A 25,205-nucleotide genomic window follows, 5' to 3' on the forward strand; every position below is an offset into this window, starting at 1 on the left:
TTTTAACCTCGGTATGCAGAGTTCATGGTAACGCCAAGAATGAGGGTTGGCGTTCTCAAGAACAGTGTTTACCCCAAGGCACGGGAACCTTCCATCTCAAGAGAAGTTTGAGCTGTCTTTTTGGAGGATGCTGCAGATGCTGAGTCTAAGAGTTCTATATCTCAGAAGGCGGCTCGGAATTAAGATGAAAAACCTTGTAAAGTGGGTTCCATTTTCACATCACCGAGAAAGAGCCTTCTGCCTGGTGAGGAGAGAAGGCCTTCTCCAGAGTAGCAGTGCCCTTGACATTAGAGAAGCCCAAGACCAATCCTGGATTGGGGTGCAGCTCAGAGGCAGAGTGTGTTCTGAGGGGCAGGTTTTAATCTCCAGCTCCAAAAACATAACGGCTTAGACAATTCTGTGGAATACTACAGAGCCAAACATCAAATTATCTGTGGAACGTTCAAAGCCATAGCCCTGAGGTGGGATGCCAATACACACACACACACACACACACACAGGACCTGATTTGATCTCGAAGAAAGAAGAGGAGGTGACATAACAGAAGATGCCAGATTGGAGGGCAGTTTTACATCCAATATAATTTACAGCATCTGCATTTCAAACCGTTTTGTTCTTTTAGATTTTCCAAAGATGCCACCATGTTGACAAACATGTGACGCTTTTTGTTCCCTTTGCAAAGTTGTTGATCCTAAAATGAACACATCTGTACCCATCTGACTGACTGTATTTCACAATAAACTTAGGGCAGTGGTTCTCTACATGAGAAATAAATGAATTTCTCAATGGGCAATTCCCCTAGTTCCAAAGAAACTGATGTAGCTTTCAAGGGTAATTTTCAAAGAGGGGAAGTCATCCCTCCATCTCCGTCCTGGTTTTATAGCAACACCCTGCACCTAGATGTGCCAATTGATATCTAGTCCTGGACGGAGAGGATGGTGGGTGACAGGGAACAACACCCAAACAGGACACCCAGAGCAGGGAGGGGCCGGCCCAAACAACTAGAAAGGAAAATGATGTTTATACACAGAATAATAAAATTTCTCATCCTGCACACACCACCTTTGACATTAACCAGAGCCACTGCCTATGTTCAATATGTCATGGCTTCCACTCCTAGTAGTTTGCAGACATTTTTACTTTGAAATGGGGGGTGGGAATTAGGGGGGCTAGGCTTGGAAAGAACCGGCGCTGCCCTAAAAGGAATGAGGAAGTGAGAGCGGAGCAGTCTCTGGCTGGCTTTGGCTGTGTAACAACCCATGATGTTCCTTCCGGCCCCAGTAATATTCTGAGTTTCCACCTGCCCGCCCCCGCCACATATAACACTCAGCACATGAGGCTGAGGGCCCAGTGCCTTGTCTCTGTGGGTGGACTCCTAGGGTCAGAGTGTCATGTTGTGTCTCCCGTTTTCCACAGTTCGCCAGAGGTAAAAAGAGCTCTGGCTGAAGACCGTTGCTGGGTAAGTACTGTAGATTAACAGGACAAAACATAAACTCCCTTGTGGGTCAAGGGTCTTGGGTCCCTGAAGGGTCAGGGGCCAGTGCCACTAAAAACAGCTCTATTGAGAAACATGTGCCAGCCTTAGAAGGACTCTGAATGCAGAATGCTAGGGGCTGTGTGTCAGCTGCAGCTTGGGGGCTTAGGGATTCTGTATATGTTATCTTTTGTTTCTGTACACTGTATATATTGTCCTGGAGGTAAAGTTCTGTCTTACTTGGGTTTCATGAGCTTTTAATATAGTATGTACGAGCACTCAAAAAAGCAAGTCTTGGTTGTTGTAATGTGTACTCAGGCTCTCCTGATGGGAACTTAGTAACCCGTAACAACGTTTGGGAGTAGTAAAGGCGTGTGGCTTGAAGAATTTAGGATTAAGTTTCTCAGAGGCTGTTCTTAATCATAGGTGACATTTAGGGAAAAAGATTGATGTTATCTTACTTCATGGGGACGTGGGAATTTTTATTTCATTTGGATAGAATAAGACACAATGAAAAGTTGGATGAGATTCTCAACGCTGCTTCTTAGTGGGAGCCCAGTTTTAGGTGATAACTTTTCTATCCAGTAGCTTTAAGCTCTGGGTCCTTCTTTTTTTTTTTTTTTTTCCAAACTGCCTTTGAAATTTGAATTTGACTGGACTAGTTATTCTACTTTCTAACTCTTTTCATTTATGATTTATTGTACACAGGATCAAAGCCTCGAGGTAGTGAAACCCTCCCCCCCTTAGACTGTCAGTCTCCATTCCAATGAAGCTGATAAGCAGTCTCCATGGTGTGCGTAAGTCCTTTGCACCTGCTTATACATCTTGTCCACAGACAGGGGCTGAAGGACCTTCGCTGATGTTCTTTTTCCTCTCTTTTAGTCAAAAACACTTAATGCTAACAACATGGAGACATTAATTGAATGTCAGTCAGAGGTAAGAAAGTAATGTTTTAAACTTTTTATTTGCACTATAATTAGATAAAAGACATTCTTTTGTTGCTCATTTGGGTTATTTAATTATTGGTGTAAGATGAATATCAGATTATAAACTAAACACTTCTACTGAGATCTTCCAAAATAATGTTGATCTGAGAAGATAAAATACAGAATCAATGCATTTGACTTAATTTTCAAGATGAATAAAAGGCTGTATGTGCATTTTATGAAGAAAGATGAGGTGTCTTCAGGTGTCACTATTTTAACTGAAATGCATGTTTTCAGGGTGATATCAAAGTGCCTCCCCTGCTGACATCATGTGAGAGTGAAGACAGCATTTGCCAGCTTATTGGTGAGTTTTGAAAACATACTGATCTCTCCTGTGCGCCTAACTAGTGCTCTGTTTGCCAAACCACAGGGCTTTTACTTTACTGAGAATTGGTTTTCTAAGTGTTCTGAGAGACCGCAGAACATTAACCCTTGACTAAGACAGCCAGAGCTGTTAGGAGGGAAGATTCTGTCCGTGGCCAGTGTCCAGGGACACACGGGGTTTCCAAGCGGGCTGCCAAGTCTCAGAACTTGTGTTGAGGATGGAAGCGTGCACACATTGGAGAAACACATTGCCCTGCCCACGCCTTGCTTCCTTCTCTAGTGGAGACCGAACCTAAGCACCCGTGAGGCAATTGTTGCTGATCTCCAATCGGGCATCCTTTCTTACCATCTTTCATAACACATTTCATTACGATATGCATCAGATCTGACCACCCCTCCCAAAGTATCAGGATGGGCCTCTCATTCTTGTCTCTCTTCCTCTTGCTGGTACAAAATAGGTAAATGGTAGGGTACTTGGCAAAGTGTCAAGCCTTTGTGGCAACCTGTTTGGAGAACCAAGCTTCTCAGATAAAGCCGGGTCTGGGTGATAGCAGGATTCTCTGGGTGATATAGCGCCCTCTAGCGGTAGTACCTAGGGGACCGGAGGTGAACAGCCAGCCCTACCCAGAATCTTCTAAAAGATCTTCGAAAGGAAGCAAAAGACTTCCTCTCTGTAACTTTCATATTCAAAGAAATAAATTAAAATACTATTCATCAATCAGAAATACATTCTTTGTAGTCGTTAGGAATCCGTTAAAATGGGTGGTTTTGACCAGCACCATTGAAATTTCGCTAGTTTTCTGTAGTTAAAAGCTGTGCGCATAAAAACAGGAAAGGTGGGGCCTTTGAGGAACACTGGTGTTGATGTTTAGGGACTCGCTACCCTGACAACAGTGTAGTGGTTTGGGGTTGATCTTTCTAGATCATGGTTCATGCCCTTGGCCTTCTCGAATTTTCAACAGTAGGTTGAAAACAGAAGGTTGGTTTTGAGGGCTCTTGTTTTTTGGTTTTTGGTTTTTACTTTTGTTTTTCAACGTGGCATGCTATAGGTGAGATGATGTAGCCAACATCCATGTTCTCATTTGGATCATGGCTTGTTAACATAGATTTTTCTCTTTATCTCCTTGTTTCCTTGGCTACAGAAATTAAGAAGAGAAAGAAAGTGCTGTCCTGGCCGTCTCTCATGAGAAAGCTCTCTCCTTCATCCGACTTCTCTGGGTCATTGGAACCAGAGCTGAAAGTGTCGCTGTTTGACCAACCCTTGTCGATCATCTGTGGGGAGAACGACACACTTCCCAGACCCATCCAGGTAGGTGTGTGTGGACCCATAAATCTACTTCCCCTTTCCAGTGGGACCTGAAAAGTCTGTGAGAATTCTGAACATGATGGGCATTGGCCTTCCAAGAAAGCCCCCCCCACCCCCACCCCACTGTCCAATGCAGGAGAGGAGCCATCTGCCGGCTGTATCCATCAATATACTCTAAATGATGGGCCCTCCCTCAGTCCTCTGTCCTGTGGATTGGAGAAGGTGGAACATTTGTAACTTCTAAAAACTCACCAGAGAGGGAGCAGAGGATGCCTGTGGGGGTAAACTAGTGTTTCTACGGAAGCATTTGAGAGGAAAGAGGGGGCTCCAAATAATTTTCAAATGTGCAAAGTTAATCCCTTCACAATTTACCTCCTCTGAGAAAAATGAGTAAAAAGGCATCATTGGCAGTGCTGGCTTTGGTTAGCTTCGAAGTCTCTCCTCCTGTAACAGGAGCCTACAGGTAGGGTTCCGTGCTTTAACAGCAGTGGCGGGTGTCTCCAAGTGACTGTTTTCTATGTCGTGTGTGCTCCCGCAGGACATCCTCACCATCCTCTGCCTTAAAGGTCCCTCAACGGAAGGGATATTCAGGAAAGCTGCCAGCGAGAAAGCCCGCAAGGAGCTGAAGGAGGAGCTTAACTGTGGGGTCTCCGTGAATCTGAACCAGCTCCCTGTGCACCTCCTAGCTGTGGTCTTCAAGGTGAGCCTGAGGCATTTACACTAGATGGCCTATTGAGGGCGCACTGACAAACTCATCAGGAAACCCGGACCTGACACACTGCTCCCTGCAGGCAAAGCCAGCTGGTGGGAGTTTAGGGTTTTTTTCTCTGTTCAACCTTTCAAATATTCATATAAGCACCTCTGTTTCAATGATCCCAGGTTTCGACAGAAAGGGTGGCATGAAATTCTCTCAAAACATTATTTGATTGCCCCTTGGCCAAATCCATTCATAAAGCTGGTCTCCCCAGATTTCACCTAGAAACAGTGCATCTTACTATGCTGGTTAGGGGGGGGGCCGGGGGGGGGGGGAAGGGGGCTTCTTAAGTACTGTGCGAATTTGGAAGAGGCTCCCTAAAGTAAATACAGCCATGTGACTTGGGCGCACTTTTCTCTCCCTCCAGGACTTCCTCCGAGGGATACCCCTGAAGCTGCTCTCCTGTGATCTCTTTGAGGACTGGATGGGCGCCCTGGAGAAGCCCACCGAGGAGGACAGAATCGAGGCCCTGAAGCAGTAAGTCCTCTGGCACTGCAGGAGGCTAGGCCCCCATCTTCGACCTTTCATAAAACTGTGCAAGTGCAGCCGGGCGTGGTGGTGCACGCCTTTAATCCCAGCACTCGGGAGGCAGAGGCAGGTGGATTTCTGAGTTCGAGGCCAGCCTGGTCTACAAAGTGAGTTCCAAGGCAGCCAGGGCTACACAGAGAAACCCTGTCTTAAACAAAAAATCAAACAAACAAACTGTGCAAGTGCCTCAAGATTCCTGTCTCACAGAAACTGTGAAGTCCGAGGAATCGGAGTGGAAGTGCCCATTGATCCCATCCATCATGGAAGCCAGAAAAGGCCCTGGGTATTTAAAGGAAGCAGTTCTACCCAAACGAGAGAAAGCACTTCTTAAAAAGCAGAAAGTAAACTTCAGGACTCATAGATCCCAAGACGGAGGGAACCTAAACACAGGAGTAGTTTTAAAAGGCACGAGATCAACTCTGAATAGCCAACAAGATTGGAGTTAACCTTAATGTTATTACCTGGTGTCTTGCCAACCACTGTTCTTTCATAAAACCCTTATGGCACCACAGAGCAACTTGGGAGAAATTGTTTTATTCATAAATTTCCACAGCAAACTGCATTCTTATGGTTAATAAAAATATTTTTAAGAAAGAGAGAAGATCAAATTCCAATAGCTAGCAATGAAAAGCAAAGTGTGACCTCTGCATTTCTGGAGAGTCCCAGAGGCTTTCTGTTAACATGCCAGCACCCTAAGGTGTCCCCACGGCCGGCAGAGTATTTGCCATGAAATATTTTCCAGAAAGGGGATAGTTTTTGCCCCTCCCCTCCTCCCTCCCCCCAGAACACTACGATTATCACAATACTTCTGCTTGCACACAAAGTCTTTTCTGAAAATAACACCAAGAAATGAAAAGGACCCATGTGTTGGCTTCACTTCATTTTTTTTCTTGAAATATCAAAATGTAAAGAATCTAACTCAAGAATCTAATTTGTTATCACTAGAGCATTGTCTAGTTATAAACATGCTTCTATAGATTAGTTCTCTCTAAAGATTTCTCAGAATAATGTGAAAATAGGTGACCTTCATCTGGAAATTAGCCTTAAAAAGGTGTGAGGAAGCCGGTCTCGTAGGGTCTCAGAAAGGATTCTGATGCAGTTATTTAATCATGTAACAAAATTGTTTTCAAAATGGAAGGCAGACTGTGACAGTTAAACGGGCTCCGATTCACACCCAGCATCCCTGTGTGTAATAAAGACGGGCGCTGTTGGGGCCCCACTACAACCACAGGGAGTCCCTGAGTGAGAATGTCACAATGTTTCTTGTGACAATGCGCCTTCCTTGCTTTTAAGGAGATCTGGGTGGGTGGAACCTTTCGAGACTGCATGGAAATCATCATCCCTCAACTTTATTTCAGGGTCGCTGGTGCCCTCCCCCGGCCCAACCTTCTTCTGCTCAGGCACTTGGTCTATGTGCTCCACCTCATCAGCAAGAATGCTGAGGTCAACAAGATGGACTCCAGCAACCTCGCCATCTGCATCGGGCCTAACATGCTCACTCTGAAGAACGACCAGAGCCTGTCCTTCCAGGCCCAGAAGGACCTGAACAATAAGGTATGTCCTGCCTCAGTAGGAGAAACTCACTGCTCACAAGCCCACTCTCTGCAAAAGCCAAGCACTGAAATGCTTGTGGTTTGAGTATCTCAAATGACTCAGTGGAGGTATGAACTGCGGCATGTGTTGTCGTGGTTCCACGCTTATAGAAACCTGCATTTGTAGAGGCACCAAATGTATGCATCCTCAGTTGTCCTGGGAGACAGATCAGAGTAACAGACACAGCACTATCCCCCTACCCCCACAGCTGGAAAAAAACACTTTGTTCTTTTTCTTCTGTGTATCACATTCTGCCTGTTCAGCTAAAAATCTGGAGAAGTACTTCCTTAAATTAAATCATTTAAGTTACTTCAAAGCTTTTTTTTTTTTAATTCTGAAAAGCCTCAAAAAATATAGCAATAAAGTGTACTTATTATTCCAATGTGCTTTTCAGGCACATGAAAGTAGCTAGTCTTAATTCTGCCACTTCCTGAATAGTTGACCCCGATATGTCCTCATTCTGTGCTACCTTTTTTATGAATGTACTTAAGCTGACAAACTGCTTATTTTCTTTGTTTTACAGGTTAAGAGCTTGGTGGAATTCCTCATTGACAACTGCTTTGAAATATTTGGGGAGAACATTCGGACACATTCCCGCATCACTTCTGACGACTCCCTGGAGCACACTGACAGTTCAGGTACAGAACATTCTGCCACTTGAGTGTGGTTCTGGGGAGAAGTTCGTGCCGGCCATAGGTGCTCCATGCAGCAATGTGAAGCATCCCTGGTATTAAGAGCAGGATTCACCTTCACAAGTCAGAATTCTGTAAGGAAGTCACCAACCACAGAGGTCTTGCTACTAGATTTACACACACACACACACACACACACACACACACACACACACACCAGACACTGCCCACTTTCTGTAACAATCTGGAATTTTTTCCTTTTCATTCTGAGTCATGAATAGCTCTTGATTCTATTAAGTAAACTTCAGCTATGGGTTGGAGTAAGGAAATCCCAGCTCTGCAATGGAATGTGAGTCCATCAAAACGGACATTGAGCCTCCTATATAAGAGCTACCTGAAAAACCAATATTACAAATTCAGATCAATAGACCTTAGAGAATATTATCATTGTCAGCTTCTTTTCCTCGAATCTTTCCCTTCCTTCTCCGTTTTATTTTTCCCACTTTCTTACCATTTAAAGACCATTTTAGACAGAAGCAAAGGATCAGTGTAATCAGCTTATTGTTGGATCGGGCCCCAGTACACTTCCCCCACAGCATCGTTGGTATAAATAGGGTCTTCGCTAAGAAAGCCTGGACAAAATGCTCAGCTCTTCCTTAACTTTCCCCAGACGTGTCAACTCTGCAGAATGACTCGGCCTATGACAGCAATGACCCAGATGTGGAGCCCACAAGTGGCGCAGCCTCTCCCAACAGGCAACTGGAGGGTCCCACTCCCACAATGGCTGGCCTGGATACCCAGGGCCACCGGGACACCTGTGAGTCAAGCTCAGAGTCCAGCGTTAGCATGGTAGTCAGGCTGAAAAGCTCCATTGTCCAACAAGACAGGCGGTTCTCTGAACCCAACACGTCACCCTCACGAGAGTGCCTCGTGGACCCAACATCCAAGCAAAAGCTAACAAGGAGTGAGGACAGCTTCACTCTGCCCCAGGACGCCTCCTGTTCTGAAGGCGATGAAGCTGAAGATCCCTTTACAGAGGAAGTCTTCCCAGCAGTTGACGGCAAACCCAAGAGACCAGTTGATTTGAAGATAAAGAATTGGACCCAAGGTTTAGCATCTCCACAGGGACACATAACCAAAGCTTTCTCCAGATCCTCCCCAGGCGAACCTTTGGGCAGCTCACCTGTGCCTTCTCCATCCTGCCCCAAGAGAAACTTCTTCACCAGACACCAGAGTTTCACAACAAAGACAGACAAAACCAAACCCCAGAGAGAAATTAGAAAGCACTCCATGTCGTTTTCCTTTGCGTCTCACAAGAAAGTGCTGCCCCGAACCTCCAGCATTGGGTCTGAGAAATCCAAAGACTTTTCTAGAGACCAACTTCAGAAGGACTTGAGGAAAGAGAGCCAACTTGCTGGCAGAATCATCCAGGAAAATGAGTCAGAAATCCAAAGCCAAACATCTCTGGGCTTCAGCTTGTCCGGCACCTGGGCGCTCTCAGTCGACAACACGTTCCAGTTAGTGGATGTAAGGAAACCGGGAAGCCCACCATCTTACGAAGAGGCCATTTATTACCAGACATCAGGACTCACAGCCTACGGTGGCCAGACAGTTGGGAGTATGAGGGCAAGAATGTTCAAGCCAAGCACAGCGGTGCCCCCTGTGCCTTCTCACCATGGAGGTGACCTCAGTGAAGGGACACCTGGTGGACACAGATTGTCTTCTGTGACTGAGCACTGGACACACAGTCAGACTGTCCATGTCTCTATAGAAACTCAGGGGAGATCTGAGCTACACCAGTTGAGGACAGTGTCCGAGTCCATGCAGAAGGCTAAGCTGGACTGTCTTGGGCCACAACACAGCCACTTAGTCTTTGAGGTTGACCAACTCTGCTGTGCTAGAGAATCCTACATTTAAGAAAGCCTTGTACCATGGCTAACTTGTGTGTGAAGATGCGACTGCAGAGAACTGTCTGTTGAGTCACAGATAAGCTCATTCAGAACGTGGTGTGGAGCTCTCCTCTGTGAGGACGGCTCACACGGTGACACCAGATTGTGTCTGTGTGTAACTGGGTTTGTGCAATATGTAGTAAATGTATAAAATGTATTATTATATGCAAGGTATTAGATGCAAGGGTGTCTGCGTACATCCCTCATGCATGCACTTCTGGATGTTGTTTCTTGTCCTCAGGCACTTGTTTCTATTGAGTCTTTACTTTTCTTAATGTTACAGCAAATGTCGTGCCTGTGTGCACATCAGCCGCCAGCTGCATGTAGGTGGAAATGTCTAAGCCTCTGATGCATCTTCTCCTAAGCAGGCTTGAGACAGGAACATGATGCATCTTCTAGGCAGGCATAGAAGGGAACAGACTGAAAGACACTGTGCTTGGTGTATGAGCCGTCAGTCGCACTGGGAGAAGGTCTTTCAGTCATCTAATGGAATGTGGGTGTCGTGGCGGAAGTGCATTCTGTCAGTAGTAACTCACACAGAGTACTTTGAGCCTCTGCAGCTCAGTCATGTCTTGTGCAGCTGTGTAGCGGGGTAAGCACTGTTGTATGCATTGGGGAGTCTTGTATAAGATTTCAGTACAGTTTATTTATTAGTCACAATAAACTGCCCTCCTCCTTTAGACAGTTTATTACTTGCCGATGTTATATCCTTTGACTCAAATAAAAATCCACCAAGAACATTATATCCACACACTGGTCCATTCAGCCAGTGTCTGTTCACTATACACTCATTGTGGGCCAACGCATACCTCAGGGAGGTAGTGTCCAGGAGATGTAGTCTCTGTTCTCTGGGGATTTGAGCCACTTTTTTCAGCAAGCAGTCATTCAGGGGACAGGAAAAACTATAGGACACAAGATAACCTGGCACATGTAAAGCTTGCATCTGAGTGAGGCAGACTTTCCAGTGTCTTTACACACTTCAGTTCGGTGATGCCCTTTATCATTAGCAAGCATAAGGAGGGATGTGTGTATATTAGAATCTTACTACTCAATGACCAATATGTTTATGTAAATGTATAGGGCTCCAATCTTCCTAATTATATCCGTTTTTATAAGATACGGTGTACACTCAGGATTTGGACATTTTTATAAGATACTGTGTACACTCGGGATTTGGACATTTTTATAAGATGCTGTGTACATTCACGATTTGGGTGATGTCTCACTACCAAATTAAAAAAAAAAATCCTGATTCTTGCTCGAGGTGATTTAGTGAGCATTTGCTTAGCCAAGTTGTAAATTGGGTTGCCCATGCATCATGATCAAAAGTAATATTAATAACTCTAATAAACTGATCAGTGGTGGTACATGACTTTAATCGCAGCATTTAGAAGGCAGAGGCAGGTAGATTCCTGAGTTAGAGGCCAACCTGGTCCATAGCATGAATTCCAGGTCAGCCAGAGCTACACAGAGTAACCCATCTCAAAATAAATAGATGATAGATAGATAGATAGATAGATAGATAGATAGATAGATAGATAGATAGATAAGTGGGGGTGGCAGCTAAGAGCACTTGGTGCTTTTGCAAAGGACCTGGGTTCAGTTCCCAGCACCCACATGGCAGCTCACAACTATGTGTCACTTCAGTTCCAGGACATCTGAGGGCCTCTTCCACCCTCCAGGCAGGCCTGACGTGAACATACATACACACTGGCAAAACATAATACACAAAGTAAAAGGAAATCTTGTTTATGCTCTATTAAGCATCAACAACAAATCAATCTTAAAGGGCAAGCCACTCCCCTGACTGGTCAGTGAGTAAGAGCAACCCTTTCTTAGAGCTGAGTTATGACTTTGGTACCTACCATGAGCCAGGCATCACACTGAGTCTTTGAGAATTGGGGAAAAAATGGCCTCCCACCATGTTCTTAGTGATACAGACAGACAAACAGATGATGGATGGATGGATGGATGGATGGATGGATGGATGGAGAGATTGGTAACGGGTACATAGATAGTGAATAGATGATGGATGGATGGATGGATGGATAGATAAATAGATGACAGAGTTTGTGCATATATATGGATATATGGACATATACTATATATACATATATACATATATATATGAAATTATTTGAGACAGGATTTCTCTGTTGCCCAAGCAGTCCCAGAATGTGAAACCTTCTTGCCTCAGCCTGCTGAGTACTGGGATTACAGGCCACATCACCACAATGGCTCTTAGTGACTTGCTAATGAAAACCAGAGCATCACCTGCAGAGGTTAACCAATATGACAAACTGGAAAGTTTTAGATCTATTCCCACTTTATTAATGAGTTGACCTCCATGCGACCCTTCCTCAAACGCCTGTGTATTTGTTTGTTTGTTTGTTTGTTTGTTTAAGACAGGGCTTCTCAGTGTAGTTCCAAGCTCACTGTGTAGGGCAGACTGACCTGAGCTCAGCGATCCCCAGCTTCCCAGGTGCTGGGGTTAAAGACATGCACTATCATGCCTGGCTAGCTCCCTATATTTTAAAAAGCAACAGTGAGAGACTGGAAGCCCCAGTATAGTTTATGTCAGATATCCACAGCTTCTCATGGTAAAGTCTCGCTCATGTCTTTCTTTGATCAGTAAAGAGAAGTTGTGGTGACCATTTCAAATATCGCATGGTGTGGGACTCACTTGTTTCTATGTGGCCCACTGATGCTTCCAATTTGGACTTCCTAACTCTGTTTCCACGTATGTCTGTTTGTGAGGCAGCCACAACCATACTGTAGGCTGGAAGGGAGCACTGAACAGTGGCAATGCCTTGTCCATGGCTCTGGAGACTGAAAGTCGGACACTGGGTGTTAGCAAGGTCCATTGGTGGCACACGCCTTTAATCCCAGCACTTGGGAAGCAGAGGCAGGCGAATTTCTGAGTTCGAGGCCAGCCTGGTCTACAGAGTGAGTTCCTGGACAGCCAGGGCTACACAGAGAAACCCTGTCTCGAAAAACCAAAAAAAAAAAAGAAAAGAAAAAGAAATTATTTTCCTCCTATAAAGAGGGGATGGGCAGGAGCGTGACACACAATGTACTGTAATTATTTTCAAAAGCACACACTGTCCCTGACCCTAGGACTTAAATAAATTGACGCTGACCTGGATATGTTGGCTTAGGGAAATTGACCAAAATTGGGAATGTTTGCTAGAGGCAAGAGCAGTTGCTTAAAGCTTAAGCCCGGTAAGCGCACGGCACGATGGCAGGTCCCGCAGTAGTTGGGGTCAGTAGCTAGGTTTGGCAACATTAATGTACCAAGCAATGGCTAATAGCCACAGTGCTTGTAAATTCTGGGGATGGGAATGTCTAATATTGTTTATATTAATGCACACTTCAAAGAATAATTAGGGTACTGGAGAGATGGCTCAGTGGTTAAGAGCACTGACTGCTCTTCCAGAGATCCTGAGTTCAAATCCCAGCAACCCCATGGTGGCTCACAACCATCTATAAAGAGATATGATACCCTCTTCTGGTGTGTCTAAAGACAGCTACAGTGTTCTTATATATAATAATAATTACATAATTCTTTTAAAAAATGTAAAAAAATAATTATATAAACGCCTGGTTATAATCTTGTTGGGAGAGCTGCCAATGCGTGCTTTCCTCCTATCAACCACACATGAAGCCACATTGGATAGGCTCTCAGGTAGCTGAAGGTTCATTAATTGAATTCTGTGGTTTTGACTCCTCTTCTGCAAGAGGGGAAAGAGTGAGGAGGCCAGCGTGTACACAGCTTGCTAGAGAAGACAGTGAATCACTTAGCAATATCTTGAGTATAGGCTGAGACACTGTACTTTCTCTGCTACAGAATACAGGCTAAATATGGGGACCAGAGAGATGGCTCAGCGTGTAGAGATACTTATTGCACAAGCATGAAGACCCAAGATCAGACCTAGCGCTCCCATTAAAAGCTGGGTGTGGCTATGTGTGCCTGTGACCCCGGATCTATGGAAAGCACTGAGAGGAGGTCTGCTGGGCCTTCTAGCTACTATAAGGGTTGCTTGGGTTTGCTTCTGGGTTTGTGTTACTCACTACAATGCAATAAACTCATGTAAAGACCGCATCTCATCTATCTCCAATCTCAAATCAACAAGAATTGAAGACAGGGAAAATGACAGGAAAGGGCCCTGACTTACTTTAAGCCATGCTCAAGGAAACGGGGGTGGGGGTGGGGGGGGTGGGGGTGGGGATGGCAGCTTGGAGAGACTCCAACCCACAGGAGGGAACAGAGACAAGGCTCAGCTCATAGTGCTGACAGTCAAACTGTGGGAAGCACAGACACTTTGTAGACAGTCTAAGAGGAATGGCTGTCTGAGGAAATAAAACACCGCAACAGTGTCTCCCAGTGCACTCCAGATTGAATTCTAGGGGGATAGAAGATTTAATTAAGCATGTGAAATAGAAAATTCAGAGTTCTAGAATAAATAGGAATAAGCTTCTTCGATAACCTCAGAATAAAACAGGCCTTTACAACATGATTTAAAAATCTAAAGACACAGGACATAAGCTAAAACCTAAAAATCAACAGTATCGGTAAAACACAGTAAACCAAATGAAAATGAATGAAGCCCTCGTTTAGCCATTTTAGGATTTCTCTCAGTAATTTTCTGTGGTTTTCCATGTCCAGCAATATTTATTATCAAGTTCATTCACAAATGTCTTTAATCTCCAGGAGTGACATGACATTTTAGAAGTTTTCTCTCTCCTGCGGGTATGAGTAGTCAGGCATCAATCCCCACAAGTCACACTTGAAACCATTTTAGAAATGATCTGTCTAAGATTCCAGGTAAGAGAAGGAATGTCTACCCGCAAGCCGTCGCCTGTGATGATCCTTAAGGCAAGAACAGTTGGATTTAGTTACAGCAGCACAGACATTTGAGAGGGGATCTCTCTAAAGTAAGATGCACAATTTTACAATTTACAGGGGTATTTTTGCTACTACAGTCTGCTATAATTTTTGTTGACTAGACAAATGATCCCAATCTTTAAAAGAGTTGTTGGTCGATCTTCTGTAGTATAAGTCCCAAAGGAACAGATTTCAGCTGTATAAACCTCAGTGGGCGGAGGCCTGCGGCTGAGGAAGTTTACTGTCTGTTAAAGATTTAGGCACCCAAGTCTTAGGAAGTTATTCTTAGGAATAACACAATTCAAGTGCCATACCATATTATTTCCAACCACAATAAAAATCCCATAACATTGCGCTACAGTACTCAGATCAAACCACCCTGCATCAGTGAAACGATCAAGAGCCAGCCTATCCCCTAACAGTGCAGGCCCTCCTGTGCCTGTTTCCCAAGAGAAGGGGCAATGTTCTGGGCTGGATTCTGATTCTATGCTCCTTCTGTAGTAAGTCTGTTCTGTTTTACAAATCTGAAATGTTTTTAAAACCACAAAATAATCCAATCAACAAAGCAGATATTAAGACAAAGAAACTCATGGCTTTAAATTAAAATTTTGCAAATCTAAAAGTACTTTTAATTCCTCCAGCCCACACGTCCTGTGTTTTTAAAACCACGGCACATAGTTTAGGGGAAGATGAAAACCGGTGAATGAAATCACAGAATCAGAGGCTTTAGCATAACCTACCAATTTAAAAATATATATATGCACTCAAGTCTCAAATCCTTTGCCAAAAATAACTCTCATTTTCAAGAATAGAAAGTGTTAGGGGGTTTTATATCTTCTTACAAGAAAGTTCCATCCACTGGATGTGAATTTTACTTTTCACTCAAATACACAACATGTTTTGATACTGAAAACTTCCCAAGAAGACGGGCGCTATTCTGCACACTCTGAGTCACGGTTTTACTCTGACTGGTGAGCGCGTGCTCCCCCTGGCTCTTACTAGAGAGAATCACCAAAGCTGTTAGATCAAAAGGAAATGATCAGAACATCCTGTCTGGCTCTCAGTTCTGTAGGAAGTTGAAAAGCAGCAGGTCTATAGTTCTGAGAATCACCAACAGATTCAAGGAACCTCTGGCACACCACCATCAGCCTGAAAGCCAGGCTCCTATGGGCCAGAATGAAGTTCAAAGGACCCAATGTTTACATGATTCTGGAGTTTTTCTATAGGAAAAAGAAACACTTGCAGATACAAATTAAATCACAAATGCAGATGCTTATCCAGGATGAAAAGCACATTATGAATTATAAACTGAAGAAGACTAGAAAAATTCACAAAAATTTCCACTTGAATAGAATACATTTTTATCAACTTCCCAATACATTTCTCTGTGTATTAACTAAAGACTATTTAAGTACTTTCTTCCTAAGAAGAAATATATAAGATACACATTTTAATATATATGTATATACATGTATATATCAATATATCATATATTAAAATATATACATGCATCTATTATATTTTTTAACGTTTCCTGTAGAAAAGGACAGAAGTTTTCTTTGAGTGTGGTTAATACTGGGATGCCTTTCAACATTTCAAGTTTAGAGGGATTTACTGGCTTTAGCTTTTGAAGTTGATAGTAGCATGTAGATGTTTAAGATCATCAGTGTGGAAAATCTGTCACATATTTTCATACACGAGCGTGAAAACGTAGGAAGCTTTCCACAGACCACATTCTCTTGCTTGTCTGCCCGTCATGTCTTTGGCCCTCTCTAAACACCAACTTTCTCTCTACTCCAACCTTTCTGTGGAACTGGTCATTCACAGCTATAACCTGCCAACATGACAGTGGCCATCAATTTCAGAAGTAGCGTATCCAGAAGGGAACTCTAGGCATCTCATCCCTCTGACAGCATCTCAGTGAACTGTGTGTATGTTTTTATTTCACTTGAGTTGGAAGCATGGCGACCCTCCTGTGTCTGTCTAGTCCTCACCCCATATATAATGCTTTACTAAGTATTCCAGTTTCATTCTGCTGCAGTGACAAATACAACTCATGACCAAAGGCAACTCAGGGAAGGAAAGGATTTATTTCATCTTATAGGTTAATCCATTGTTGAGGGAAGTCAGAGCAGGAAAACAAGCAGGAACGTAAAGCAGGACACCATAGAGGAATGCTGCTTGCTGGCTTGGTTATAGACCCATGCTTAGAGATACAGCCCAGGACCACCTGCCAAGGGAATGGTGCTTCCAGCAGTGGACTGAGCTCTATACATTAATGAATGCAACCGAGACAATCCATCCCCCTACAGACATGCCCACAAGTCAATGCAATCTGGGCAATCCTTTAACTGATCCCTTCCTGATGACCCTAGATGTGTCCTCTCAAGAGTTAAAGCTAAAACACAATGTTATCTTAAATTTCCAAAATATCCCAAATGCACCTCTTCTATTTTCTCTGCTACTGTTCTAGCTCCAGGCTAGAAGTATCTGACTGCTCACCACCTCAGACACTCTCACAGCTCAATCCCAACTCCCCCACCCCCCCTCGGAACTCCTAATTCTGGTCACCTTCAGCTCCTCAATATAACAAGCTTGCTTATAAACAGTGACCTGACCATCACCTTCTGCCTGGCCTGCTCACCCAGCACACACTATGTGCTGAGTCTTTTCTGCGTCACACCAGTCTCTGTTGAATGTTATTTCCTTGGGCTTTTTCTGCCTTTTAATCCAAAGCAGCCCCTTGGTCTGACCTTCTGTAACGTGTCATGTTTTCATCTAAGCACTTTGGCTTCACTTTCTTCCTTTTCTGGTTCACTTGCCTATTATCTAACCCTCGATATTAGGAAGAAAGTTCCGTGTTTCCCCAGAGCTCATGGGTTTACCTGGTTCCATGGAGCTGCTTAGTGTTCGCTGAACAGTGAACCTCCCAAGCAAGCTCTCTTGTCTTCTGTTCTCTGTACGTGGAAACATTTGGAAGCTGCACTCAGTTGCTCAAACTACTCACACCAAAGAGAGAGGAGATGCTCCTTCCTTTCCTGGGTAAAATGCACACCGCTGAGGCGACTCAGTCAGCAAACTCAATCTACTCAGCAAGGGTGCAGACACCAATAGGACCTAATCCCTCAGTAAGCACATGGCCTCACTGCGGAAACAGTGCATCCGTGAGCCCTACTCAATGCCTCGTGCTGAGGAAAAGTCGCACATGTGACTGAAGGCTAGAAGAGCATAAGCCAGAAGATCAGAAGTCCCTTCATGGAGAAAACTATGGAAGAAGCTGAGATCTGAAATGTCAACAGAAAATAACCTGGGAGAAGGACCGAGGAGGAAGCACTGAGCAGCATGGAAGGGAGATGCTGCCCAAGTCTGCCAGGCAGTGCTACAGCACCTGTGGTCAGAAGGCAGGCAGGAAGCTAACAGTGCTGTCTGGGGTATAATGTAAGGGCCCTGAACCTGTCAGCAATGTGGTAATGGGTATCAGAGGAGGGAAGAGGCATGGTCAGAGCCCCATCTCAGCCGTGACGTTCTGTGGTTCCATAAGGCAGAAAGGAGCAAGACAATCAAGCAAAGGCTGGAAAGATGCAAAAACAGAAGACCCAGGTGTGGTGACACACACCTGTAGGCCCAGCACCTGGGAGGCTGAGGCAGGAGGATTGTGAGTTTGAGGCCAGCTACATAGGGACACTTTATCTCTAAAAGTAGAACATATTAAAAAGAATAAAGAACCATTGAGGAGGCAAAAAAAAAAAAAAGGAGTCTGGACTGTGTGGCTATTGAAATATGGGGAATGAGAAGCAGGAAAGGGAGACTGCAAAGGAAGTAAGAACCAGGAGGTCCCAGGACTGAGACCATGAGCACCAGCAGCTGACACTGTGCAAGGGTGGGATCAAACAGACAAGCATTCAATCCTACCTGTCACTGCCCTACTTATGACCTTGCTAAGGTCCTTTCAGATTTCAGTTCTGCCTGACAAATGGGAATGTTAGAATTGGTATCATTACAACTAAATGAAATTACATATGTAAAGTATGGAGCATAGTGTCTGGTGTGTTAAAATCCCCATTATGGAGACTGGCTGGTATATCCAGGGTTTAAAGGACTAGAATCCCAGGCAGGGGAGAAACACGGGAAGTAGTACAGAACTTCCTGTTGCTTTCCCTCTTCAAAACATTTTGTTAACTTCTGTGCAGGGCATTTAAGTCAAGCACAAAGCTACGACCTAGAGCCTTTCTAATGTAGGAAGAGAAAAACTGGAGTTGAGAATCACAACCAGGACTGAAAGGGCTGTAATGAGGACAGCCTGATAATCTGCTTGGCTTTTAATTAGTTACCTGCTGAATTCTACGATGAAATGAAAAAAAATAATTACATACACAGTTCGAGTTCATCCAAAGATGGAACAACAAGGAAAAAGACAATAAAATGCACACACGAAACGTCTAAATCCTTAAGGCCATCTTCTCTTACTCTTAACTGCCAGTTACAGTAAGGTCAGATCCTTAAACTGGGACAGTACATTCGTTGATTGAGCACTGGCCTGGCTAGCATGCTTGAGGACCTGAGGGTGAGCCTCAGTATAAAAATAAGTAATTAACTTAATCCTCTCTGGACAAAATCAGCCAAGGCATTTGGGCAAGTTTTTCTGCACACTGTGCAACATTTACCCATAGCCCTTAAGAATCGCCTTTGGCTTCTTTCCTTCTCGTGTGACCATGTCCGGTCCATTTGTTGCGGTGGCCTTCAGGACAGCGCAGGCATCTCCCCAGATTATCTGCCTCCTGAATGCTAGTTTCTGTCCCGCTCTTGGCCAGGAAAACCGGGTAGCAGTCTCCTTGCCTCTGCTGCAGAGTAGCTGGTTCTCAATGAAGAAACCCGAGTCGGAAGGGTCCTTTTTAAACAAATTGTCAAACTCCTACTCAAACCTCCGAGTAAATGCCCAAGCCTTCGCACTGACTTTTGGAACTGGCAACGTGGTTAGTGATGTCATTTTCCCTCCTCCTCAAGGCTCCACCCACTCTATGTCTTCGAGCACGCCTGACGTTGAGAACACTGTTCCTGCTGCTTTCTTGATCCGGAATGTTCTGCCAGTCTGAAGTTTCATTACTTCATCCCTTCTCACCTTTGCTGGGAGAAGAGCATCCTTCTTCAGCCTTCTCTAACGAGCCTAAAATCCCTCCCTCCCTCCCTATACCTAACCTTTCACGCTGCATTTTTTTTCTCTTGGTTCTTATAACAGCTATATTTTGCTCCCTTGCCTTGTTTTTACGATTCATCTATCAAAATATAAATTCCACACAGGCAAAAGTGTTAAATTAAAAAAAAAAAAAAGACAAACAAAACTTCTAAACCTTTAGTTTCCAATGACTGACTAGTGCTGGTCATATAGCAAATACTCAAAACCCTTTGGCCAAATCATTGCATCTCAGACAACTGGATGCAAGACAATCAAGCAGAACACAGATATCTGGGATTGTCACCTGAGAGAGACTCTCCACAAAAGATTTTATTGTCACAAATATATAAGTGCTACTATAACCAAAGAAGTAAATGAGATTGCCCTGGGAGTCAAATAAAGAGAAGCAGACTGTGGGTAGAAACCTACAGAACAAACGTTTAGTAGCTATCACGTTATTAATAAACCCCAGGTATGGCTTGGATGGCACAGCTACCCACTCAGTACCCACTCTTTCCTAGTTAAATAACTCATTTGCTCCCCCTTCCTCCTGGACAACAGGGTGCTCAAAGCCCAGATTTTATCTCTGAAATTAAGTGAAAGTACACTTTATTGCTTTAGCTGTTTGGAACTGGTTTCCTGTTCCAAGGGGGCAAAAACATTCTGATAAACTGTTCAACATTTCTACAAACCTATGTCAACTTTTCTTTAGTATTTCTGCAAGTCGTCTACACACACCCTCCTGGATTTCTACATCTCAGACTTATGAACCTCTGATCACACCCACTTGTTAGTGTGTGAGTCTGAATTTTGTCTCTGCTACTCCATGTGGGTTCTGGTGCAAACTCAGATCGACAAGCTTGCTTTTAGCCTCTAAGAAATGGCCCCATCCGTGACATTCAAGAAGTACCTTTTCCCCAGATGCAAAACCTCGACATTATATTCACTTCAATGTCACTTTCTCAAAAGATTCCTCAAAATCAGTCAGACTGAAAGTCTTCAGCAGTGTCTGTCTACAGCATTTACCACGCACTTTTTAGTATACTTATAGAATGGTGACTGTCTGCTTTAAACGGTAAACTTGCAGGTACAGTTCTAAGTACTGAAGCTTCAATTAACACTTTAAATCCTTACAAACCCTAAGGGATAATTTCTACTTCTGTAGACTGGAAAAACAAAGCGTATATGCACAAAAATTATAACCATTCGCCCACGTGTTGCTGGGCTAGTACACTGCAGAAGAGCGATTAAAGCCAAGGCAGGACTTAGCTGCACTGAAGGTGTTAACTGCAAACCCACGTAATCACAAGGGATGCATACACTTTACACATTAAAAAAAAAAATTTAACCTCTTTAAAGTTCTAAAATTAAATCCTAAAACGCTTCGCTCTTGGGCGCCTGCAGGATGAAAGCATAAAGGTACCCTGCTTGATCAACAACCTACCCAACCCTTTGCAAAAGTTACAGGTCCAAAGGATGGCCCAATGAGAGCCCAAGGTGAGTGGAAAAGGCAGGCGTGGCAATTCACGCCAGTTAGCGGAGGAGGAACCGGGAAAAAGGAGACAGCCCGCCCCGCCCGCCTCTGCCCCAGCGCGTAACAGAGCGGGGAGCCAGGCTGCCAAGGGCGTGTCACCGCCCGGGGAGCGAGGAGCGGGGGGCGCGGCGGCGTGGCAGGAGAAGAAACGACTGGGGGCGGCCCTTGAAAGATCAGGAGCACATGGGCCTGCTGGGATGGCGCTGACAGCAGCCCCCGCGCCGGGCCAAACGGCGTTACCTTCGCCCCAATGGCCGCCACCAACATCTGGGCGGCCCTGCCTGCCAAGAAGCCGCCACTGCACGAGCGCGCCCGACGACCAGCAGGTGGGCGGGGCCGCGAGCCGGAAGTGCCCTTTACTACAGACCCTTCCGGAAACCCAGCTGGCCGGAACTGCCTGGAGTTCCTGCCTCCAGGCGGAACCTCGGGTTGCTCGGCAACCGATGGGGGCGCGACTGACTCGCTCCAAGTTCCCGGGAGAAACCCGAGGGTACCAGCAACCTGCTGCTGGGGCCCCCTCGCGTCCCGCCCGCTTCCCCGAGAGCGGCGTCCTCTCGGGTCGCAGCATCCCTGCCCTTGGCACTACTTACAAGTCTCCGACTACGACGACTCCTTAGCCCCCACCTGTTTCAGAGCCCACCTTCACAGAAAGGGAAGCAGTTCGACGCTCAACATGGCGTCGGCGATGACAGACCGTAACCCTCGGACAGCCGAGGCCTCAGGCACCTACACCTATACCAGCAGGCCCCGGGCCGTGGCTTGCCAGCGCCGCCGCTACCGAGACAGCATTTTGCAGCCGTGAGTGACCAAAGTAGCTCCTGTCTGGTCTCCGTTTTTGCATCCCTTCTGCTTTCCCGAGTCTACACATCTATGTGGTTAAACAGAGGCACAGCTGGTCTGAGCCACTACACGTACACGAATAGTTATGGACACCATCAAACACCATACGGGGGCATTCACCTACACATTCTTAGTCCACAGTTCGGCCAAGTTGGTGTCACTCCATCATGCAGATGAGGAAAATGAAGCACAGAGAATAGCATGTACCAACTGAGAGAGCCAGCCACATAAAGCTAGCCTTTCATACAAGTCTGGGTGGAATTAGGTTAGCCCTCCATGCATGACCATAAAACATACAGTTACCCTAGTGAATGTTTGCAAATATTCAGGCCTGTATATGTAATAAAGACTTCAGAGTTCTTTCTATAAGCTTCACGATTTGGAATAGCAGGGTTTGAGAATGCAAGCTTTCGCTCTACACCTTTTGCTCACCCAGAACTTGCCTAACACATAGGAAGTGCCTAGTGTAAATTGAAGTGGTGGTTGAGCACGTGTAACCCTCGGCCAGGCCTGAGACAGACCTGTTATCCCAGAGGCAGAAGCAATAGGATGTCTGAATTTTTTTTGTAACAAGTTGTTTTTTATGTTGAAGTAACATGTTGACTAACTTATCTGTGTATCAAAGCAATGCAGAAACCATAGCAAATGTTTCATGAAAGTGGTTACAAAGTAGCTTAATTGAGACCCTTAATCATAAGACCATGATAACCCTGGAAGTGAGCGTATTCTGGGGGTGTGGTTAGCTAACTGTTGGTGATTGACTGTATAGCCACATCCACAGAGTCGTTATCTCAAGGTCAGTATGCCTCTGTCCTACAAAGTACCTCCTTAGTCCAGTCTCGTTCAAAAGTTTCTATAGCGACCTTGACCTTAGTAAGTAAGTTTTCCAGGTAACACATGGCTAGACTGTATAACTGTGTTTAAAGGGAGAGAAATTACAAGTTATCTTGATTAGATATGTGACTGGGCGGAATCCCAGTATTATATTTAGATATGAGAAGCCAATTTCACCAACACAGAAATGGGAATATCTCATTTTTTTCCTCGGAGAAAGTTAAAAATTTAAAAACAGTACAAGCCAGATGTGGTTTAAGGGCTTCTGCCTTTTTGTGACACAATAAATTTAAAATCCTGGAAAAAAAAAGCATTTGAATACAGGTTCTCTTGTTTACAGACAAGAAGTTTTAACAGAATGGGCATCCCTAATCTGGAAGCCTGAAGATTTTTAGATGTCTATGTGAATGTCTGTGTGTGTGTGCATGGGGTGCAGGTGTCAGTGGACCCCAGAAGAGGCCATCAGAGCCCCCGGAGCTGGAGTTGCAGATGGTTGTGAGCTGCTGGGAACCAATGAGTGCTGGGAACCATGAGTGCTGAGAACCAAACTCTACTCCTCTACAAGAGCAGTGTGGGCTTTTAACCCTTGAGCAATCCTGCCAGTCCCCAAACCTAAAGATCTTTGAGTACCACAATACCACAGCAGAAAATTCCACATAAGATATTATGGTGACTTGTCATAGTCAGAATACAGATACAGTTTAAAAAAAAAACTGTATGTAATTATCTCCAGGCTATGTATGTAGGCATGTATGAAACATGCTTACATTTGAGTCATTTACATGCAGATATTCCAAACTGAGAAAAAAAATCAGAAATACTTCTCATCCCAAGTATTTCACTCAGCAGACATAAACACAGTTAAATTCACCTATAGGCTTGTGCCCAAACCAAAAAGTGCCAGCCTTGTTTCACAAGCTCCTGGTAAAGAGCATGTGAACTTTCTAGTGAGTATTTTTAATTCCAAGAAGTGAAAAACACTGCACTATCCCTTTTGTCTGACACGGACCAAATGGAGCTTAGCACTGTCCTGACAGACAGACAGAGTGCTGACGGCTTCCTAGAGATATCCTGACACAGACCAAATGGAGCTTAGCACTGTCATGACAGACAGAGTGCTGACAGCTTCCTAGAGACGTCCTCACATCATCCCCAGAACCTGGGGATGCATTACCTTGTGAGGGCAAAGGCTCTTACTCATACAGTTAAATTTCAGACGTTAAAATGAGGAGGTTATCCTGAATTGTCTGAGTGGGACCCTGTCTCAGGGAGCCCACACAAGTGAAAGGAGGCAGGGAGGCTGAGTCAGAGAAGCTGTGAGGACAGAGCAGAGGCTGGAGTAGGGCTCTATTAGTTTCCTCTGTCTGGTTGCTATGACCAGATACTGCACAGAAGCAAACCTAACAGAGGAAGAGTTTATTTTGGCTTCCCGTTCAAGGGGATGCATCGCAGCAGGGAAAGTGACATGGCTGTGGACATCGCATCACAAAGCAAAGAAAGATGAGTGCCGGTATTCACCTTGCTTTCCCCCTTTTTATCCTCTATAGCACTCCAGACCATGGAATGATGCCATCCACAGTATCTATCCACAAACTCAACCCTACAGAAGGTACTAGGAGGAAAACTGCACCCCCAAGGAGGTTACACAGGAAATAAATAATTTTGCACCAACAAAACCTTATGGAAAAAGTCTGTGGCATTACCCTTAAGAATCTACCAAAAATTTCAAAAACCGGGCACTAAACATGTCACTGCTATACCAACAGAGAAGCAACGCATGCTGGGAGGGCATAGAAGGCCACCATTCCTGTGAGAGCTTGGGGGGCGTGTAGAAGGATCTGCAGAAATAGCCAAATGGATTTGGAGATTAGAAGAAATCACATGTTCAAAACTCCCATAAGAGAGAGAGAGAGAGAGAGAAGTCAAGGCTGTTTGAAGACTCTGAAAGGCCAATGTGGCTAGAAAACAGGGAGAGCAGGAGAGGGACCCATATAGGTATGGGAGAGTAGCAGGGGCAAGCTGTGTGAAGCCAACAAGAGAGGCTCTGGTCAGCTTTCCTTTTTATGCTAGTGGTGCTGGAAACAGAGAGGGCAGAGGAGGAGAAAAGGTGACAGCTGGGGTAGGGGTGGGGTTAAATTATCCTCATTGTTGGTTTTCAGCTTATAAGTGTAAAGTACCTTTATAGAAACAAGAGAGGCTAACGGTAGATGAATGAAGACAGTTAATCATCTCCTGCTCGCTTTTGCATCTTCACTGTTTAGCCACTGTCTGTTGTTCTTTTTTATATTAAATAAGCTTTAAATATATTTTTCTAGTATTTTCTTTTTATGAACATGCACATGTTCATAAAAAGCATCTAATAGTGCATTAATGCCTGGGTGTTCTTATGATGT

The 25,205-nt window shown here is 44.6% G+C and overlaps 2 protein-coding genes across 6 annotated transcripts in view; both read left to right on the plus strand.

Annotated features, from left to right (window-relative positions):
* Positions 1–1,374: 1,374 nt before the first annotated feature.
* Tagap (T cell activation RhoGTPase activating protein) lies at positions 1,375–10,561 on the plus strand. Its single transcript, XM_029471463.2, has 10 exons — positions 1,375–1,459; positions 2,183–2,271; positions 2,357–2,410; positions 2,698–2,764; positions 3,927–4,093; positions 4,629–4,790; positions 5,212–5,321; positions 6,731–6,926; positions 7,489–7,603; positions 8,268–10,561. The coding sequence occupies exons 2-10, from the start codon at positions 2,263–2,265 to the stop codon at positions 9,512–9,514; spliced, it is 2,127 nt and encodes a 708-aa protein (XP_029327323.1). The 5' UTR covers positions 1,375–1,459; positions 2,183–2,262; the 3' UTR covers positions 9,515–10,561.
* A 10,629-nt stretch (positions 10,562–21,190) lies between these two features.
* The window catches only part of Rsph3 (radial spoke head 3), a 49,524-nt gene continuing 45,509 nt past the window's right edge, over positions 21,191–25,205 (plus strand). For all 5 annotated transcript variants that reach the window (XM_021149937.3, XM_085833344.1, XM_029471404.2 and 2 more), the window contains exon 1: positions 21,191–21,936. In XM_021149937.3, coding sequence (XP_021005596.1) covers positions 21,389–21,936 — 548 coding nt within the window. In that variant the 5' untranslated portion in view covers positions 21,191–21,388. The remainder of the gene's footprint in view (positions 21,937–25,205) is intronic.

The sequence above is a fragment of the Mus caroli genome, unplaced genomic scaffold, assembly GCF_978045245.1.
Source record: "Mus caroli unplaced genomic scaffold, Mus_caroli_1 scaffold_18, whole genome shotgun sequence".
Lineage (NCBI taxonomy): Eukaryota > Metazoa > Chordata > Mammalia > Rodentia > Muridae > Mus > Mus caroli.